At 40.6% G+C, this 20,684-nt stretch overlaps 1 protein-coding gene across 8 annotated transcripts in view; it reads left to right on the forward strand.

Moving 5' to 3' along the window:
* ELAVL4 (ELAV like RNA binding protein 4) overlaps positions 1-20,684 on the forward strand; it is a 96,770-nt gene that overhangs the window by 71,520 nt on the left and 4,566 nt on the right. For all 8 annotated transcript variants that reach the window (XM_083509699.1, XM_083509702.1, XM_083509703.1 and 5 more), the window contains exons 3-5: positions 346-449; positions 16,748-16,901; positions 19,304-19,529. In XM_083509699.1, coding sequence (XP_083365825.1) covers positions 346-449; positions 16,748-16,901; positions 19,304-19,529 — 484 coding nt within the window. The remainder of the gene's footprint in view (positions 1-345; positions 450-16,747; positions 16,902-19,303; positions 19,530-20,684) is intronic.

A 20,684-nucleotide genomic window follows, 5' to 3' on the forward strand; every position in this document is an offset into this window, starting at 1 on the left:
TCTTGTCTTTTATTCTCTTAATGTGATTCCTGTAGGGAAAAACTTCAGTAAGTGTGGCCACTAGTAAATTCTTAATATATTCATTTAGTTTTCCTAGTTTTAAGGGCACTATGGAATCTAGAAGAATCAGCACCTGTTAATGACAGACTCTCAGGATAAAAATATTTCTAAGCAGTCCTCCTGAAAGCTGTGTTGGCTGTATGGGTATGCTTTCTGGATTGGAATGGAAGTGTTAGGTGAAAAAGTTTATCAGAGAAAAAGGATTTCATTCCCCCATTTGGAAATCGTACACGTGTGCTGCAAAGAATACTGAGTCCTTTTTTTTTGTTTCTTATGTTTCAACAGGGCAGAGTTTAGGGTATGGATTTGTTAACTATATTGATCCAAAGGATGCAGAGAAAGCCATTAACACTTTAAATGGACTCAGACTCCAGACCAAAACCATAAAGGTAAGAGAATACAAAGAGTATTTTGCTAAATTCAGGAGGAAGAGTGTAGTTAAGACAGTGTCTGGCTATCTCATCAATGTTGCATTCTTCACAGCCCAAAGGGTGCAACTAGCTCTTACTTTGGAACAAAAGAAAGGTGTATAGCAGATGGCACTTTCTTCTTCTTTTCAAACTGCCTATTGTTTTTGTTTATAAAAAGAAAAGAAAAAAAACAAGCAGAAAATCTTTAAATGACTATTACAGGATTTCAAGTCAGCATGTCAAAAGCACAGCGTTTAGAGAGTCATCCACAAAAATCATAGCAGCAAATTAGGGGAGAAAATAGGCTTTTTACGAAATGGCTACTACATGGGGTTTGGTTGCTTATTTCGGCTATCATTATCTTGCCATGAGATAACTGGACATACAACTGATGCTCTTGTCAAGATGCACCTGTAGTTACCCTAGAGTAAATGGTGATCAGGTACCAGTTTTTAGCATTAAGTTTGTTTTCCAGAAAGCAGAACATTCTGAAGGAAACCTCAAGATCAAGTGATCTTAAAGCACTTGTCTGCATTCTGTTAGCATTTTTGGTCCTGTAGTTCTTTATGGGGGGAACTATAGTGCTGGGCTGTAACGTCTTCCTGATTTCAGAGAGAAAAGCTCCATACAAATTGTTTCATAATATAGCTTCAAGTACGTTGTAGTAATTTAATATACATTCTATTTTTAACATATTCCTTCTAAATCCACTTAACATAGTATCAAATTTGATATCTTTTACACTGTAAGAAAATGCTTACTATAGGATTCCCTGCAATTGCTACACATTTTGCTTCAGTGAGTTAATATGAGGAAACAAAACAAAAATATTCTTATCATTACAGTGTAGTACTGAGTCAGCAGCTTCCTTGTCTGCTTCCAAATTAAAGGAAGAAATTGCTGGCTTCACCTGAAAGCCCATAAGCAAAAAAAAGAGGGGGGTCACTTTTTTAAGAAAGAAAGGAAAAATAGATTCTATGTGTCTTAAATAGTCCAACGTGCATTAAATTTACCCTCAAGGTAGAGATTTTTAGTGCCGTGTTCACTTTCTGTATTATTTTTCTGCTTGGAAGCTTGGTCATCTTTGCTGTTTTATAAGTTGCTTTCTCATGTTATTATCATAGTGCTATAGACTCAGATTCAGGGTGGGGAGAAACCATGATAAGCAGGATCCTAGAACCCCAGAATTGACTAGGACTCTAGTATCCGCTTTTGGATGCATGGATTTAAATAGGTTTTCATACTTAACCAGTTAATGACTAAAAAAACATTATATTTTGATGGTGTTTATCTCTTGTTTTACTCATGTGTATTTTGAGGGGCAGGGGTGGTCTTGATCTAAAGGCCAAACTTCTTTTAATTCAAATATGTCTACCATATCAAATTTGGATAGTTATTGTTTTTTAAAGACAATGGCTATGATTTTGGTCCAGGGTACATCAAGGTGGTTAGCGAAGAAATAATAAAGGAAAAACCCAATATAACTGTGCTGTGCAAAGGTATGAAATAATATGTAAGAAGCATTAAATAAGTTTTTTAAAAACATCCTATCTCCCCTAAAGGTTTGTTTTGCTGGTTAGGGTGTGAAAGTAAAAGAGAATGTTCAGCCATTTCAACTCATTTGTTTATGTATAACTCGTTCTGTGTCCTTGTTTATTTTTCGATTGTGATATGTTCTGATCTGTGTAAACACACCAGAGAGGATTATGTTCATCCGTAATTTTTCCTATAGCAGTGAAGGTTTTCTTTTCTTCTTAGTATCTGCTTTGTAAAATGACAGGCTGTTCTCCTTGGTGTTAAATGGGACACCTTCACCTTGAAATTTAATAATTTAACAATTACTTATTTTATTATTATGGCCTAGAAATGTTACTGCTTCTTTGTTTTAAACCTTCTTGTTTCCTACACTAAAGTGCCTCCCACACATGTGCACTGAATATGGAAAACAATAAATAGACAGGGATTTGCTTTTGCATTTCTTCACATGAAAGAAAGCCTAAACTCACTCTCTGTGCATGGGGGAAAATATATCGTGAAGAATGCTAGAATTCCCTCAAAAACTAATACTCTGTGGGCAGGGTGTTGTTGTTGTTTTTTAAAAAAGGGACAGCAGGATCCCCTAACTGCAGTTTGAAGTGATACAATTTTATATAGATCATGTTAATGAATTATATTTGTTACCATGTAACTAAAAAAACGGGGGAAAGCCACCACAATTACCAGTACTTAAAACACCATAGATGTGTGAAATAAGGACATAGAGCTTGCTTAATTCCTTCTGATTGGTTGAATGCTTGATTAAACTATAGTGGGGTTTTGATTAACTAAAGTTGCTCTCAAAACAAGGGTAGTTAGTGATCTGCATGTAGAATTACAGAACCGAGATAAAACATCTGTATGTAAATTGTGCTAGATAATGAGATAACAGTTAGTCATCTTGTTATAATCATAGTACATAAGAACAGATTGCTGGATCAGGCCAGTGGCCTTTGTAGACCAGCATCCTGTTCTCGCAGCAGCCAACCAGATGCCTGTGGGAAGCCCACAAACGGCATCTGAGCACAAAAGCCCTCTGCCCACCTCTGGTACCTAGCAACTGGTATTCAGAGGCATTTCAGTGCTGCAAGTTTACAGTGTCCTCATAATCTTAAACTTCATGTAAAATTATGAATGAATGAATGAATGAAACAGTGAAAATACTTCCTGAAGAAATACAGCCGTTGAACAACAATTGTCCATTTTTAAGATGGCTCCTTCTGTCCATCCATGACCATGATAAAAAGTGTAATTACACAACTGTCACTATTTTCTGACAGTTTATTTAGTTTTAATAAAGTTTACATTTCCTCATACTTCTGGTACTGAATTACAAAGTTGATTGGCCAGAAGATGAAACAACGCAAATGGCATAAGACACAAGAACATGGATATTCGGTTAATGGTTATTGGGCAAATTTAGGCCACAGCTTTATTGGTTACAGAATGTGAGTGGTATTGGCTTAGGCATTGGAATTGACCCGACTATATCTGACTCCTGCCCGTCACACAGGGAGTCCTGTAAGGGTCAACCACTGGTAGGGGGAGCCCTGTCGATGCAAACCAACTGAAGCTCCCCCTAGGTTCCTGACGGGGTTGTGGCACGGCCCTAGCCCTGCCCCGGGCTTTGGACAAGATCCACACCCTCGGATTCCTTTAACGGAATACCCTTAAGCTTGAGGGGCAGTTGATGGCCACACCTCCCCTCCCCCATCATAAGACCAACCAATGCCTAACCGCCAAACCTTACAAAGTTGTGACAATTGCTACAAGATAGGTGAAAACCAAATGGCCCATGCCAATTTGCCAAGTGGAAAAATTCCTACCAGGCCTCTCAACGACGACCAACTGAGGTCCATAGCAAGGCCAATGTCGAAACCTGAAACTAGGGAGGGCAGGCAGAAGATCGATGAAGCGAGCCAAGCGGAAGCTCTCCGGCTCGCGCTTCAGTTTAAATGAGGCCCGGCCACGCGCCCCCCCCCAAGCCAACGGATTGGCTGGCTGGACAATGACGTGGCCGGGAACCTCTGGGTGACATGGGACTTCGTTCCCCGCCCCCGGAGGGGAGTGGGTGGCCACGTGGTCCACTGCAACTCTTCCCCACTGGGAAATAGAGTGGATTTAGCACCATTCCAGGCTTCAGGGGCAGCAGTGGATAAAGGGGCGCAGCATTTGAGGGAGCAGAAGATGTTTGCACACTTGACATGGGTGGAGCTTGAAGAGCAAAGGCCACAAGCAGGAATTCATTGGGATCTCAGAGCAGACAGATCAAACTTGAAATGATGAAATAATGTTCACGAATAGTCAAATGAGAAAATACACGGGAAGTACTAGGCTTGGGAACGGGGGAAACAAAATTCTTGAGACATACTGTAGCCCTAGAAACTTTTGTAGGGAAAAGCAATTGGTAGAAAGTGTCGGGGGGAGGGGGGGAATCCCCTTTCTCAAACATTTCCTATTATTAAAGGGAGAGGGCAGGGAAATAAGTTTTATTATTTTGCTGTTTGTTCCTTGAATACTTCTACCATAGTTGCCTCAGGATGTGGAAGTAGAAAATTGCAGATTTAGGGGTGTGATTCACATCCCACTGAAGTTAGTGGCAAAGTTTAGTTGATGATAAGGGCTGTGGATTGCAGCCTTACAGTAACCAATGGGAACCATTCTGTTGGCTGTGGTGCTTTAACCCACTTGCGAATTTTATTCCCATGGTATTGCCAAAATAAGTTACTGTGTAAGTTTTGCTTGTCAGGCCCACAGTTGCTTTTACAATCAGTAATAGTTGCTATGATGCTTAGTTATATAAATATTCCTGACATTTTTAGCATTAGTTAATGTCATTGGCCTGTCAACAGTATTGTTGCTTCTTTTTTTTTAAGTGACTGCTTTTGGGTGACCTAAGTGAGTGATTTTGTTCCTTCCACTTCAACAACAGGCCAAGTAATTGCATGAGGGCAAGTAGTTAAATTTTGTCACATAAATGGTTGTCATTAAAAGGAAATACATTGCTAGTGTCCGGTATAATTAGGTTTTTAAACTCTCTCATGTGTCATCTTTGACATGATGTCAGAGACCACTGTAGATGACCAGAGCATCTATCTGCAGCCCTAGCTCTTCCAATGACAAGCATTTAAGAAAAAGGAAGATACTAGCAAATAATCACACTTTTAATGGAATAGTGATCACCATATATGAGAACATGCCCATGAGACAACACAAATTTCAAATACCCTTGTTACAGAAATGATTTTGACATCTTATAGTGTGTGTCATGGTGTTGGTCACCCTGTTATGCCCATCAAATTTCAAACATCTTGGCCATTGGGCAACATTTAAATTTTTGGTCTTCATCTTTGGAGGCGTAACAAGTGGAGAAGTTATTAACCTTTTGTTTGAACACAGACAGAATTTTTGACCAGTATAAAAGCAGTGACTCGGGGAGATCAGGCCAGAGAAGAAATGCACAAATTCAAATTTTCTTAAACACAGTTTTGTCAGAGAGGAAGCTGTAGCTTTTGGAGTAGGAGGGCTGAGTCCACAATGTGAGACACCGCGGGCACCTGTCTGTTTTGCTGCCGTGATAGATGTCCATTGTGCACACGAGGAGCTGATTGCAAAGTCAGGTCTCACAGTTTAACTGTCAGGTGCCAACCATGCACCGAAAGATAACAGCATGCCCAAAGTTGCCATCCACCTTGTACTCAGAGATCTATATAACTATCACATTTGTCACTTCTGTCACAATCTTCACACCGCATTTATTTCAGCCTCCAGTGAGGCATCCAGTGCAGTGGCTGCTGTGACATGGATAGGTTTCAGCTGATGTCACCTGAAGATGTGCGCAAGATGCTTCGAACAATGCACCCAACCATTTGCTTCCTCAGCCCTTGTTCCCTCTTGGCTTATTAAAGCGTGCCAAGCAAGGTTGACTGGGTGGGCCCTGGGTGTGGTCAACACATCATTGCAGGATGGAATGGTCCTGGCAGTTTTGAAAGATGCTTTGATTCTACCACTCCTGGAAAAGCTTACATTGGACAATCACTGCCCGGTCACAAATACCAATTCTTGAGGAAAGGTGATTGAGGGGGCTATGACAGGACAGTAACAAGTATTATTGAGTGATACGAGTTACTGACATATTCCAGTCAAGAATCAGGCTTGGTTTAGGGACTGAATCAACAGTGAGCACCCTAACGTATGACTTTTATCAGGAGTACAAGAGGTGTGTGACCCTGTAATTCTTGAGTGATACCATTGAACATGATGTGGTCCGGAACTGATGAGATGTGCCGTGTTTTTAATGTTTGGTGTTGTATCGTGTTTTAACTTGTTGGAAGCTGCCCAGAGTGGCTGGGAAAACCCAGTCAGATAGGCGGCATATAAATAATAAATTATTAATATTTTACAGTGGTTCTGATCCTTTCTTTGAGGTCAGTTTCAGAAAATAGACTGGTGGTTTTTCAGCCCCCTGGCAGTGGGGTGCTGCAAGGTACCATCCTGCCCCCCCCCCCCGGTGTCATTTAGCGTGTATGAAGCCATTGGGAACTATCATTAGGAGATTTCAGTGTTAGAAACTGAGATATGAAAGCTAGGAGCTAAATGGCACCTTAAACCTAGGTTATGGGTGCAACAACAGAATGTCTAGGCGCACTTTTTTAATAACAAGAATGCAAAGCTGAAAATGAATGAACTGCAGCTAAAATATTGTGTTCATTTTTCACATGGTCTAGTCCTTCTCCTGCCCACCCCGTTAAATTCTTAAGAAGGTCTCTTTTCCAGTCTTCAGAGAGTAGCTAGAAGTGGGGAGGCTGCAAAAGGTCCTCCTTTCCTTCCACTCAGCAGTTTTAATCTGAAATCTTAGGTGCAGCCCAGAGCTCAGAAACTGCTCGTGCTAATGAAATTTCCTGTCCTAGAACAGTAGGAGTTTCAAACACTGGGAGATTTTAAGGCTAGGGTATCTAAAAGAGTAACCCACCCACACTATACCCTGCGCGTGTCTTCTCATCAGGAGGTATGATATAGGAATCATACCTTTAGATTTGTTTGGGTGCCTGATAAAGACATTCCTCTTATCACAAGCCTTTCAAGTGAAGGTTTTTACCTAGTCTTTATCCGCATTGAACTGGAAATTGTTTTATATATCTTTTTATAGTTGATGTATGTTTGTTTTTCTCCTGCCAACCTAGCAGTTCGAAAGCATGTCAAAGTGCAAGTAAATAAACAGGTACCACTCCGGCGGGAAGGTAAACGGCATTTCCGTGTGCTGCTCTGGTTCGCCAGAAGCGGCTTAGTCATGCTGGCCACATGACCCGGAAGCTGTACACCGGCTCCCTCAGCCAATAAAGCGAGATGAGTGCCGCAACCCCAGAGTCGGCCACGACTGGACCTAATGGTCAGGGGTCCCTTTACCTTTACCTATGTTTGTTTTTATTGTTAATTGCTTTGGCATGTTTCGTGGTAAGTGATTCTTACATGAAAAAAATTCTAGTACTATTGTGCTATCCTTCCTTTGAGGATCTCAGTGCAGCATACCTGGGATTTCCCCATTTCATCTTCACACCAATACTGTGAAGTAGGTTAGCCTGAGAGTGATCTGGGCCAAAACCAGCATTTAATACACTACACTACACTGGCTCAGTGTGAGGTCCATGTGAATTAGTGTTAACTGCCCCTCCCCAAAATAGTGTGATCTCTTAACCTAGAAACAGTTACGATGTCTGAATAATTATAATGCTAGTATCCTGGATCATATTTTTATATCTAGCTTACAGCTATTTTTATATCTTTTTATTTTTATAGCATATTTTTATATCTAGCTTTCAGCTCAGACACACCTGCTTTAGGGCTTCATGTAATTCTTGCCTCCTCCTTACCATGTTCTAAGCCCTAGGACTGAATTACCAGATGGCAGACCAACTGAATAACTTCAGCCAAGCGGTTATTCTAATCCATTTGATGTTGAATTAGAATAGCAGATTAATTTGAAAATAACAATATGAGGCTATTCATCTTATGTTACTGAGCAAAGTCCTTAAGCGGGTGGTTGCTAACCAGAATCAGGTTCTCTTGGATCCAGTCTGGTTTTCTAGATCCATTTCAACTGGGGTTTAGGCCTTGTTTTGACACAGAAACTGCCTTGGTCGCTCTGTATTTGTTGGGTTAGGGGTGGATGAGAAACAGGGAGAGTGTTGATTGACCATGGTATTCTTTTAGAGTGGCTCTCCAATTAGGGAGTGGGTGGTTCCACTTTAAAATAGTTCCTACCCTACTTAGATGCCCATCTCCAGAGAGTGGTGTTGGGAGATGCTGCTTGGCCCCATGGATTCTCCAGTGTGGGATACCACACGGACCAGATTTGTCCCTCCAGGCTGTTTAGCATCTACATGAAACCACTGACTGGGCTCATCCAGGGATTTGGACTGTGTTGCCATCAATATTCAGATGAGACACAGATCTGTTTTTCATTACCTGTTCTTGATAGAGTTGAACTTCTCCTAAAGGAGCAAGAATACAGTTTGGGGGTGCTTAGGGACACAGCAGGTGTCCGTGGAGGCACAAGTGACCTCAGTGGCACAGAGTACCTTCCATCAGCTTTCACTGGTGGCACAGTTATGGCGCTGTCCTGACAGGGGTAGCCTAACTTCTATTATAAACACTGTGCTAACTTGCTTTAGATTACTGCAATGTGTTATACTTCGGGCTGCATTTTAATACAATTCAGAAACTGCAGGTAGTGCAGAATTCAGAGGGCAGACTGGGAATAGGTGATCTGGTGATACCACACTAATCCTGGCCCAGTTGGCTGCTAATTAATTTCCAGTATCAGTTCAAAGTGCTGGTTTTGACCTATAAAGCCTTATGCTGCTCAAGATTCCAATACCTTAGGGGCCAGCTCCTCACACATGAACCTACCCAGACCCTGTGTTCATCATCTGAGGCCCTTCTTTGTGGACCTGAGGGGGTTGGTGAGGTCTTAAAAGGGGAGGGGGGGTTGACAAACGAAGCAAGCAGGGACACAGCCCCTAGCAATAAATAATACTGATAATGATGTTCCTAATAGGATCCAGTTTGGTCTTTTTTCTCCTTAGGAAAGGAGTGAGTTGATTATTATCTTGCTTCTCACGTATATTTGGATTCACACATTTTTTTTAATTACTACGAGCACATTTTTCTTCACTTTTCTCAAAAGTAGCTCTCTGGTAAGTGGGGAATGCTTTGCTTCCCCAACAATAACATTTTCCCATTTCAGTAGTAGATAGGTAGCCATGTTGGTCTGCCATAGTCAAAATAAAAAATTCCTTCCAGTAGCACCTTAAAGACCAACTAAGTTAGTTCTTGGTATGAGCTTTCGTGTGCATGCACACTTCTTCAGATACACACTGTGTGTATCTGAAGAAGTGTGCATGCACACGAAAGCTCATACCAAGAACTAACTTAGTTGGTCTTTAAGGTGCTACTGGAAGGAATTTTTTATTTTCCCATTTGGAAGAGTTAGCAGTGGTACCAAAAAGATGCTGTACAAGAAGGAATATTCATGGTGTATTATATAAATGCCACATCCAGTTTTGTGTTTCAAGCATGAAAACAAGCACCTGGATTTTAGGGTTCTTTAATCCCGAAAATATGCATAACACGAGCAGATTACTTTAGGTTCCTCTGTGTTCCCCTATAGAACCCTTCCTGAACTGTTGTGCATCCATTCATTTAGGCACATAATGCTTCACATTCCCTTCTTCCTTCCTTGTTGCTTTTTCATCAAGTCTAATCTTTCTCTCTCACTTGCATCTTACCTGCACTCCTTAATGTGCACCCTCAGAAGCTACTGAGTCACCTCCATATTAAATAATCCATTTGTGCTACTGACTAGCACAACTTAAATATTAATAATGAACATGGTAATAAACATTACATTAGGATAAAGGTGACATGTTCAAAATGGCCCAACTCCTGCAGTGTATTTCACCTCAAGCAATTGATGAAACCCAAGAGTGAATGGTGACAAATGGAGTGATCTATTTCTTTTCCTTTTCATTGAACTGCCTGGTTTAGGTATATCCTGAAGCATTATCTGTATCCCCTAGAACATCTTGACTTAATAGTTATTGATGCTCCTATTTCCCTTGAATTACATAATCCCCCTGTGCAGCTTGTTATGAAAGGTAAACAAAGCATTCTGGAAAGTACTGTCTGCACATGAATTCGGGGTTTTTCTGTGCTGCCTCCATGGGTACCACAGCAAGACACTTACTAAGCTCCAACATATTTAGTACTTACGCTCTGTGGAAGTTCAGAGTTAACAGATACAGAATAAATATACAAAGGGTGTAACTGATAGTCGTTGCTTGGGAAGGGAAAGAGAGAGGCAGCCCCAGAACAGCACATAGGGAGAGGAGAGGGGAGTTAGTTTTGTCAAGAAAGCAGAAATAGTTGAGCTGAATAGTCCCTTTAGCACTATATTGATTTCTACCCATTGTTTGATTGGGTAACTATATCACAAAATTTGGTCAAGTGTGAATTTCAAGGGATGGTTGTGTTTTGGTTCTCATATTGTTCTGGAAAGCGCAGGTTTGATAGATTCGCCTTTAAATGTGACCTGAACCAAACTGGTTCCGATCCCTACTTTGCAGACAGCTTATATACTTTGTGTTCTTGCTGGATCTGATTGTGGAGGGGTTTAGGGCAGATCCCTCTTGTTTTTCAAAAGACACTTCAAGAAACTTTCCAGACCCATGATTCTAACTAAATAGTACATCCACGTATCTATATATCACTCCCACATCTGGAATAGAGCATAGATGTTAGAAGAAAATGGCAGAAAATTGAATGACGATCAGAAGTAATTGTGCCATCTAGAGTGACCACTGAAAATGAGGCCTTAAAAAGTGGCTTTATAAATATAGAAGCTTCAATATATGCAAGAGGGAATCACAGAATTGTAGAGTTGGAAAGGATCGCGAGGGTCATCTAGTCCAACCCCCTGCAATGTGGGAATCTTTTTGCCCAACATGGGGCTTGAACCCACAATCCTAAGATTAAAAGTTTAATGCACTACCTACTGAGCCCCTCCCTGCAACACTTCATTTTGGATCCTTCCAGCAGGATGTTAACACACACAAATTCACTGGATTCTTCCAGCATGACGTTAACACACACAAATTCAGTATGAATTGGTGGGCAGTAGTGAGCGCTCTATGCCAGCATAAAGGTATTTGGATTGCTCTGTCTGAAAAACAGCTCCCACTGTACTTTTCTATGCCTTGTAACTCTGTGGGCAAGGGGGCTGATTATCATTGGGAATCATGGTTCGGGAAGGGAGGGCTAAATCTTCCCTCCTTTTGGAAATGACCGTCACACCTGGTATCTAATTTTTTTTTTTAAAAAAATGCAGTTGCTAACCACACTTAGTAAATAAATGTGTGTTTTGGCCTTCATTTTAGGATTTGTCAAACTACTACTCTAGGCTCTTCTTTCCAGTTGTGATGTATTGGTCAAACTGCATGTTAGCGCTTAATACATAGTGTGCAGCTACATTGCTTGTTTGTCCTTAACCGCATGCTCAGGGGGCTCTGTTATTGGGATTGCAGCATTTGGGGAGAGGAGGTTTATCCCTGTCTTCCGGTGCCGCAAAACACACAGACGCTGCATGGCTACAAGGCTTAGAAAATAATTCCCACCTCTCTTTGGAGTGAAACATTTTATTTGCAGCTGTCTCCTGAGTCCTTTCTCTTTGCTGTCTCTGCAGCTAAACTACAGTGCGGTCTTCTGACCTACCCCACTCTTATTTGAAGCCCTGTTTCTTATCTTCATCCTTTAATATGATCTACACAAATACCCAGTTACCACTGTGTTTAAATTCCACAGTTCTGTCCACCCCCACCCCCCATTTCAAGTAAGTGAAGGGAGCAGCAAGAAACATTCACGCAGCTCTGCGTGCTGCTGCTGCTTCCACCACTTTATCAGACTCTAATATATGCACCTTCTAGGACGCCCTGCACATTCTAGAACCCTGACTTGCCAGGGTACTGAAACAGACAGGGAGCCTCAATGAGTATAGGAAGCTATGCAATTGAGACGTTCACCCTCCACAAGTTGGATGGTATGGCCAAAAGAGACAGAGCTACTGCCTCCTTCCCTTTTCCTGTAGTAACATAACACTTAAGCCAGGCATAGGCAAACTCAGGCCCTCCAGATGTTTGGGACTACAATTCCCATCATCCCTAGCTAACAGGACTAGTGGTCAGGGATGATGGGAATAGTAGTCCGAAACATCTAGAGGACCGGAGTTTGCCTATGCCTGACTTAAGCTATTACAATTATCTGTGTTATATGTATAGGAAGGTGCTTACCCATAAACAAAACTTAAAAATTCCAGCGTTAGGAATGCGTCGTTTACATTCCAAGATTTTGGAATGTTTTATTGTCATTCATATAAAGCATAGGTTGTATTATTTAAGTTGGATTTGTCCATTTTGCTTTCTCCCGGTTTCCCGTTTTTCCAGTGTTCAACTTGTCCTGGTAAACCAGAAAAGGAAGAGTACCATGAGGCTATGAACATTGAATGTATTAGCTCCTTCGCATAATTATTAGAATATTTGACTTAGAGGACAGCTTCCATGAAAGTTAAAGCTCAGGTTGCTTGGGTATTGAAGTTTGAATACATGTAGTTTTCATTCTCCAAGTCTTACATCTGATGTATTTGTGCATGTCACCTGAATGAGTACTTTCCATTCCCCCCCCCTCCTTGCGGTCTTATATGTATCTTAGGAGTCAGAATTAGGACAAAGCTATGATCCACATATAGGGATGCAGGTGGCGCTGTAGTCTAAACCACAGAGCCTAGGGCTTGCCGATCAGAAGGTCGGCGGTTTGAATCCCCGCAACGGGGTGAGCTCCTGTTGTTCAGTCCCTGCTCCTGACCACCTAGTGTTTGAAAGCATGTCAAAGTGCAAGTAGATAAATAGGTACCGCTCCAGCGGGAAGGTAAACGGCGATTTCGTGCGCTGCTCTTGTTCGCCAGAAGCATCTTTGTCATTCTGGCCACATGACCCAGAAGCTGTCTGCGGACAAACGCCGGCTCCCTCAGCCTATGGAACGAGATGAGCGCCACAACCCCAGAGTCGTCCGCGACAGGACCTAACGGGTCATTACCTTTATGATCCACATATTTTTAAGACATTGCAATGGCAACGAGTAGTATTAGTATATACAGATGAATGCATGAAATTATGTTCGCAAACACAGTTTATATAGAAACACTAGGACTTAAAAAAATAGTAAGTATTATTTAGGCTATGAAATTTTGAGTGGCACCTGTGTTGGTATGGTATAGTTAAAATAAAAAAGAACCTTTGCCTCCTTAGACAATGTTATTGTGACATCCGTTTTTGTGAATTACAACACACTTTATCAGATGGATGCCATGTTACCCTACATTCACACAAGTGCTTAGAAGAAATGAAAAAGTCTGTATATAAGTAGAGCCAGAAAGTCATTACAGTTAGGGGATAACAGTAGGTGTTTGCTAAATTGCTATGAAGAATCTAATTTTTTTCAAGATAAAATCAAACTCTACCTGGACACTCCATTGCCTCTAGGTTGCAAATCAGAGTACCCTGGCAATATTCCTACATTGGTGGTGGTGGTGGTGGTGACTAGCCAGGCTCATTTGTTTTTTGTCAGAAGAAATATAGTGAGTACTTTGCTGCTAATACACCTTACCAGTATGTTTTTAATTCTCCTTTTGCTCCCCAATCCTTCCTCACAATACATGGCCTAGTACATTTTTGTGCTTATCTGCAAGACCGTGTGAGATTAGAGGAAGAAAATCCAGTGAGTAGGCAGTTACAGGATCACTGCAGGCAGTCTTTCATATGTCTGATGCCTGACTAAATATTGGGATTTTTTGATTACATCCCACAAAGGAATAGAACTGATGCCTGTATTTTGTATGTAAGCCTTTTTTAAAAAATTGTAATCACTGGAGAAACAAAATAGGAATTAACTTGATAAATATAAACATGTTTTTGACAAGCTATGTTTATGTTTATTGTAGCTAGTTTTATGCATACACAGGTGTTTTTAAAATGCTGAAGTTGGGCTGACTTCCAAACCTTTGCTACCTAATGGCCCCTCAACCCAACACTTATAATCTGTTTCACATGCAGATTTGCCCATTTCCAGCATATGAGGATTTGTTTACTGGGGTAATAATATTGTGCAAGTATTACAAGAGGAATAGCCAATATATCTTTGACATCCACCTACAACCTTGCATAGGGAAATAAAAGAAGAGAGCAGTAGCTCTTTTCCCAAAACAATTTGGGATGAGGTGTAAGTAAGGAAATTGTTATCTTCACAAACCCATTGTGGATAAGTGTACATTTGCCACATCACAGGCTTTGCTGATGATGAATGATAGCTGATGGGGCTTGAAGACCCTGTGTCTCAGTATCCTATGCCTCTGTAGAGTTTTGTGAAAGACTCAATGTTCCCTGAACCTAAAATTTGAAAACCACTGTCATACACTATAACCAGTCCCTCTAATTGTTTGTTCCCTTTTTATCACAATTCTTTTTAACATTTATATTTATATGCACTGGGATACTTTAGAAAATAAGTTATGTCTGACTCCTAAATATTGAAATGTGGTTTTAAATTCTTTGCAGGGTAAACGTGTGTAACGTGTTGATCTTCTTCTAATGAAGATTGTGGAGGCAAATATTAGACTTTCTCTGATATGTTCTTTGTTGACTCATCTGTTTTTTGAAGTGGAGAAAATACATAACATCTATCAGTTGCCTTTTTGAGAGATAGGTGTTGCTTGTCGTGTTACTGGCTTGGACCCCCTCCACACATGCTGTTGCGTGAATGTAATACAGCAATTTGTGGATAAGCTAGACTTTAAATACTTGGTTTTAGACAAAAGTGAAAAGCTTCACAAAGTGGTTGGGTTTGTATATTCGAGTATTATAGTGTGCCGAAAAGCTTAATCTCTTTATACTCTGTGTGGAATTGCTAGCAGTACAAGGAATGGGTTGGCAAAATGGCTTTTTGTAAGATGGAAAATACATATTTTCAAACTGGAGCTGGTGGAAATAGGAAACCATATTGACAAATTAAACAGACCTCTATATATAAATCATACATTGTATGTTGACTGCAGTTATTAAAATGAATATTAAATCATTCTTTCACCGAAATGAGTTGTATTTTGCTAAAGCATTATTAGAATGCTGCATAATATTTTAATATGTATTGACTGGCATCAGCTGGATGTTTTTCCAGTTTGAGGGGCAGTTAGAACTGAGTTGAAAATAGCATGATGCTGAGAATGGGTTCACTAAGCAGATGTTTCGTTAGTTATTCTGTAATGCAATCAGGGCAGATCCTGCCAGTTTAGTATGAATACATAAAGAGAAAATATCTCTCTGTAGAAAGCCTCATCTGTTTCTAACCATTAAAGCAAAACAACACTGAACCTGTACGTACTAGGTTCTTTCGGATTGTGCTGGATACAGTAAATCATTTTATACACCCACAGCCCAAAGGGGCAAATTTACAAAGCTGATGTGTGGGAGGCTGCACATTAATCTGCCTATCTTCAGTCACTGTTTTTATTCCTGCATTTAAGGACCTTATCCTTGCATGTGTTTTAAAATTATTTCCAGCTTTCCTTTTGTTCTCAACATTTTTTCTACTTCTCAGTTTCTATAGTAAGAGCAGGTAGAATCAAGTGAGAAGGTTATTTTAAACAAGCTGTCGGAACTCAAAAGGTTGAAAACAGTCTGTTAACCAAGTGTGTGATGTAAAGGTCTTTGTGGGATTTGTGCTTTTAAGCTTGTCCACATATGATCTAGGATTGGGGTGAGGAGTGAGGCAACCACGTTTGCCGATAACAGTAAATTGTTCAAGGTCATTAAAACAAAAAAGATGGGTGGCAAAATAACAAATGCAGTTCAGTGTAAGCAAGTGTGAAGTGGTGCGTGTTGGGACAAAAAGGTCTTAATTTCTCTTAAAATTCATGAGAAACTCAGTGACTGACCAGGTACAAGACCTTGGGGTCATGGTGGATAGTCGAACTGTGTGTGGCAGCTTTGAAAAAGCACTAATCCCTGGTGCAACTGCGTTTGGAAGACTGTGAACGGTTCTGGTTCCTCACCTCAAAAAGGATATTGTAGAGTTGGAAAAAGTTCAGAAAAGGGCAGCCAGAATTATTCAGGGGATCGAGTAACTCCTCTATGAGGAAAGGTTATAGCCTTTAGTTTAGAGGAACGGCATTTAAGAGGTGACATGGCTGGTGTTTATAAAATTATGGCATGGAAAAGGTGGGTCGAGAGGAGTTTTTTTTCCTCCCTCTTTCATAGTACCAGAACTTTGGACATCCAGTGAAGTTGAATGTTGGAAAGCCCAGGACAGACAAAAGAAAGTACTTCTTCATGAAGCACATAAACTATGGAACTTGTTCCCACATTTAATAGCCAACTTGGATGGCTTTAAATCGGGATTAGACATATTCATGGAGGACTATGGTTATGTTCCTCCCTCACTGTTGGAGGCAGTGCTTCTGAATACCACTTGCTGAGAATGGCCAGAGTGCTGTTGTGTTTTTGTCTGCTGTCAGGCATCTGTTTTTGGCCACTGTTAGAACAGGATGCTTGACTAGATAGGCCACTGGCCTGATCAGCAGGCTCTTATTATGTTTAAAACATAATACACTATTTAACCACATGTTGTTTAACTCCTAGGTTTCCTATGCCCGTCCAAGTTCGGCATCAATCAGAGATGCTAATCTGTATGTCAGCGGCCTTCCAAAAACGATGACCCAGAAAGAGCTAGAGCAGCTTTTCTCGCAATATGGGCGCATCATCACCTCAAGAATTCTGGTTGATCAAGTCACAGGTTGAAAAACATTTTATTTATAAGCACATTTCTAAACTTGAATTTGTTTGGAAGATCCTTCATTTGCTGTTTTAATTAAAGCTCTCAAGTGCTTTCCCTCTACTTTTTCTACACAGGAATATATATATAAAGGAAATTGCATATTTAGATTTGCTGACAAAGGGAGGGGAGGTTGATAATCAGCTGTAATTTCCAAATGGTGGGTTGGGGACAAATCAGTATATTTGGAGAAGTATTGTAAATGTGTGATCAGTTGGAATGGGGGCAGGGAATTCTGGTTCAGGCTGAAATAAACATGGTTTCATCAGAAAAACATTTGGACAAATATGATATTCCACATTTATAAGAGGGAAAACAGCCATATGTTTACAACTCTATATCAATTTTTAAACTTTTTTTTTACGTAACTGTGTATAGGACCATAAATGTTCGTATATAGGTAGAGTTATTAAGGCTGTATCTTTGTAAACAGCAGAGAGATTACATAATTAAATAGTGTATGAATTATTTAAATAAAATAAAAGGGTTGCAATTGCAATAGGTTTCTTTAAAGGCCAACTTAATGCATGCAAAGAAATAGAGGTAAACAACAGAATGGGAAAAACCAGAGATCTGTTCAAGAAAATTGGAGATATGAAAGGAACATTTCGTACAAAGATTACCATAATAAAGGACAAAAGTGGTAAGGACCTAACAGAAGCAGAAGACATCAAGAAGAGGTGGCAAGAATACACAGAGGAATTATACCAGAAAAAATGGATGTCTCGTACACCCCAGGTAGTGTAGTTGCTGACCTTGAGCCAGACATTCTGGAGAGTGAAGTCAAATGGGCCTTAGAAAGCACTGCTAATAACAAGGCTAGTGGAAGTGATGATATTCCAGCTGAACTATTTAAAATTTTAAAAGATGATGCTGTTAAGGTGCTACACTCAGTATGCCAGCAAGTTTGGAAAACTCGGCAGTGGCCAGAGGATTGGAGAAGATCAGTCTACATCCCAAACCCAAAGAAGGCCAGTGCCAAAGAATGCTTCAACTCATTTCACATGCTAAAAATGTTATGCTTAAAATTCTACAAGGCAGGCTTAAGCAGTATGTGGACCAAGAACTCTCAGAAGTGCAAGCTGGATTTCGAAGGGGCAGAAGAACCAGAGACCAAATTGCAAACATGTGCTAGATTATGGAGAAAGCTAGACAGTTCCAGAAAAACATCTACTTCTGCTTCATTGACTACGCAAAAGCATTTGACTGTGTTGACCACAGCAAACCATGGCAAGTTCTCAAAGAAATGGGAGTGCCTGATCACCTCATCTGACTCCTGAGAAATCACTATGTGGTACAAGAAGCTACAGTTAGAACTGGATATGGAACAACTGATTCGTTCAAAATTAGGAAAGGAGTACGACAAGGCTGTATATTGTCTCCCTGCTTATTTAACTTACATGCAGAATTCATCATGCGAAAGGCTGGGCTGGATGAATCCCAAGCTGGAATCAAGATTGCCGGAAGAAATATCAACAACCGCAGATATCCTGATGACACAACCTTGATGGCAGAAAGTGAGGAGGAATTAAAGAACCTTTTAATGAGGGTGAAAGAAGAGAGTGCAAAATATGGTCTGAAACTCAACATCAACAAAACGAAGATCATGGCCACTGGTCCCATCACTTCCTGGTAAATAGAAGGGGAAGACATGGAGGCAGTGAGAGATTTTACTTTCTTGGGTTCCATGATCACTGCAGATGGTAACAGCAGTCACGAAATTAAAAGATGCCTGCTTCTTGGGAGAATAGCAATGACAGACCTAGACAGCATCTTTAAAAGCAGAGACATCACCTTGCCAACAAAGGTTTGTATAGTTAAAGCTATGGTTTTCCCAGTAGTGATGTATGGAAGTGAGAGCTGGACCATAGAATTGATGCTTTTGAATTATGGTGCTGGAGAAGACTCTTGAGAGTCCCGTGGACTGCAAGAAGATCAAACCTATCCATTCTGAAGGAAATCAGCCCTGAGTGCTCACTGGAAGGACAGATCGTAAAGCTGAGGTTCCAATACTTTGGCCACCTCATGAGAAGAGCAGACTCCCTGGAAAAGACCCTGGTGCTGGTGGGAAAGATTGAGGGCACAAGGAGAAGGGGACGACAGAGGACGAGGTGGTTGGACAGTGTTCTCAAAGCTACAAACATGAGTTTGACCAAACTGCGGGAGGCAATGGAAGACAGGAGTGCCTGGCGTGCTCTGGTCCATGGGGTCACGAAGAGTCAGACACGACTAAACAACAACAATGCATGCAACACTTTATTTCCTGTGGTGTTATGTAACTTCCTGTGGCCTTGTGTAGTAGGTTCTTGAAACTTTTTCCCCTTTCTTCTTTTGCTTATTTAAATGCAATATTCTTTTCCCAGGTGTTTCTCGTGGTGTAGGATTTATCCGTTTTGATAAGAGAATAGAGGCAGAAGAAGCCATAAAGGGACTAAATGGCCAGAAGCCTAGTGGTGCTACAGAACCGATTACTGTGAAGTTTGCTAATAACCCCAGTCAGAAAACAAGCCAAGCCCTCCTTTCCCAGCTGTACCAGTCTCCCAACAGACGCTATCCGGGACCTCTCCACCACCAAGCTCAGAGATTCAGGTAACATTCTCCAAATAATTTATTTTATTGTTATTATAGGTTACTTTTCAGTATCTTATGACTGGGAGTTCGGTGGGCCATCTTTTTGCAGGTTCCTGAGTTGACAGAACTGTGGTTTGACCAGATTTTGTCGGGCAAAGGAATGATAGGACAATCATGTAAACAAGAAAAGGAATATGTGTGAATTATTACCCCACATAAAAATGAGAAACAGAATTCATTTTTCATTTATACATGGTGCATTGATACAAAAAGATACAAAACATTAACATAGCAGTAGGGTAATTAAAAATAAAAGCCCCAGTCAAGGGAACTAGAGATACAGTAAAAAAAAACCCTATGTACTTGTTGCCATGTGCCCCAGGATATGATTAGCTTGCAGCAATCCCTTGTTAAGCAAAAGGTGCAGGAAGCAGGTTATATACTAGATCTTTTCCTCTGGCAATCAAAGTTGACAATACTGATCACCTGTTAGATGTCTCTAACACAGTATAGTTGCCCTGCTTATGAAGTACTGTTGTGGGGACTTTCCCTATTCATGGCAGCCTTTTGCGTAAACTTGTTTCTACATTTGGATTGGTTTCCATAGAGAAAGCATTAGTACCTATTGGCATTAAATGCCTGCTTTTGAAGTGCTCAGATAAAGTGCAAATAACACACAGCTTTATTTCAGTATGTGTTCATTGAGTTTAATACATATATAGATAGAAATAAATATAAAGTGGCCTCCCTCACACATAATACTAAACCATGGTTAGTTTAACCAAAGTGGGATGCGTTTGAGTGTCAGCCCATGGTTTTTTTCTGGTACCATCACAATGTGAAGCCATGGTTTGTTGTTGACTACACAAATCCTAGGTTGTTTTAACTGTGGTTCAATGTTATGTCCTCTCTCTCAACAGTCTTGCCTAATGATGGTTTGTTTGGCCACCTTTCCTACATGCTTGCCGAACTGTGGAGGCAAGAGGAGCTGGAATGTAAACCCAAGTTCTGGGGAAACAAGCCATGCCTAGTTTACTTGTCAGTTGAGACAAATTGATATCTGCTTAAACTAACCAAGGTTAAAACAAAACCACAGTTTAGCATTCTGTGCAGATACAGATTTCTGAACAGAATATTCACAAATTGTTTCACATTTAAAGCATTTACAGAACA

Source organism: Podarcis liolepis (genome assembly GCF_965112155.1).
Source record: "Podarcis liolepis genome assembly, chromosome: 6".
In the NCBI taxonomy this organism is placed as follows: Eukaryota; Metazoa; Chordata; class Lepidosauria; order Squamata; family Lacertidae; genus Podarcis; species Podarcis liolepis.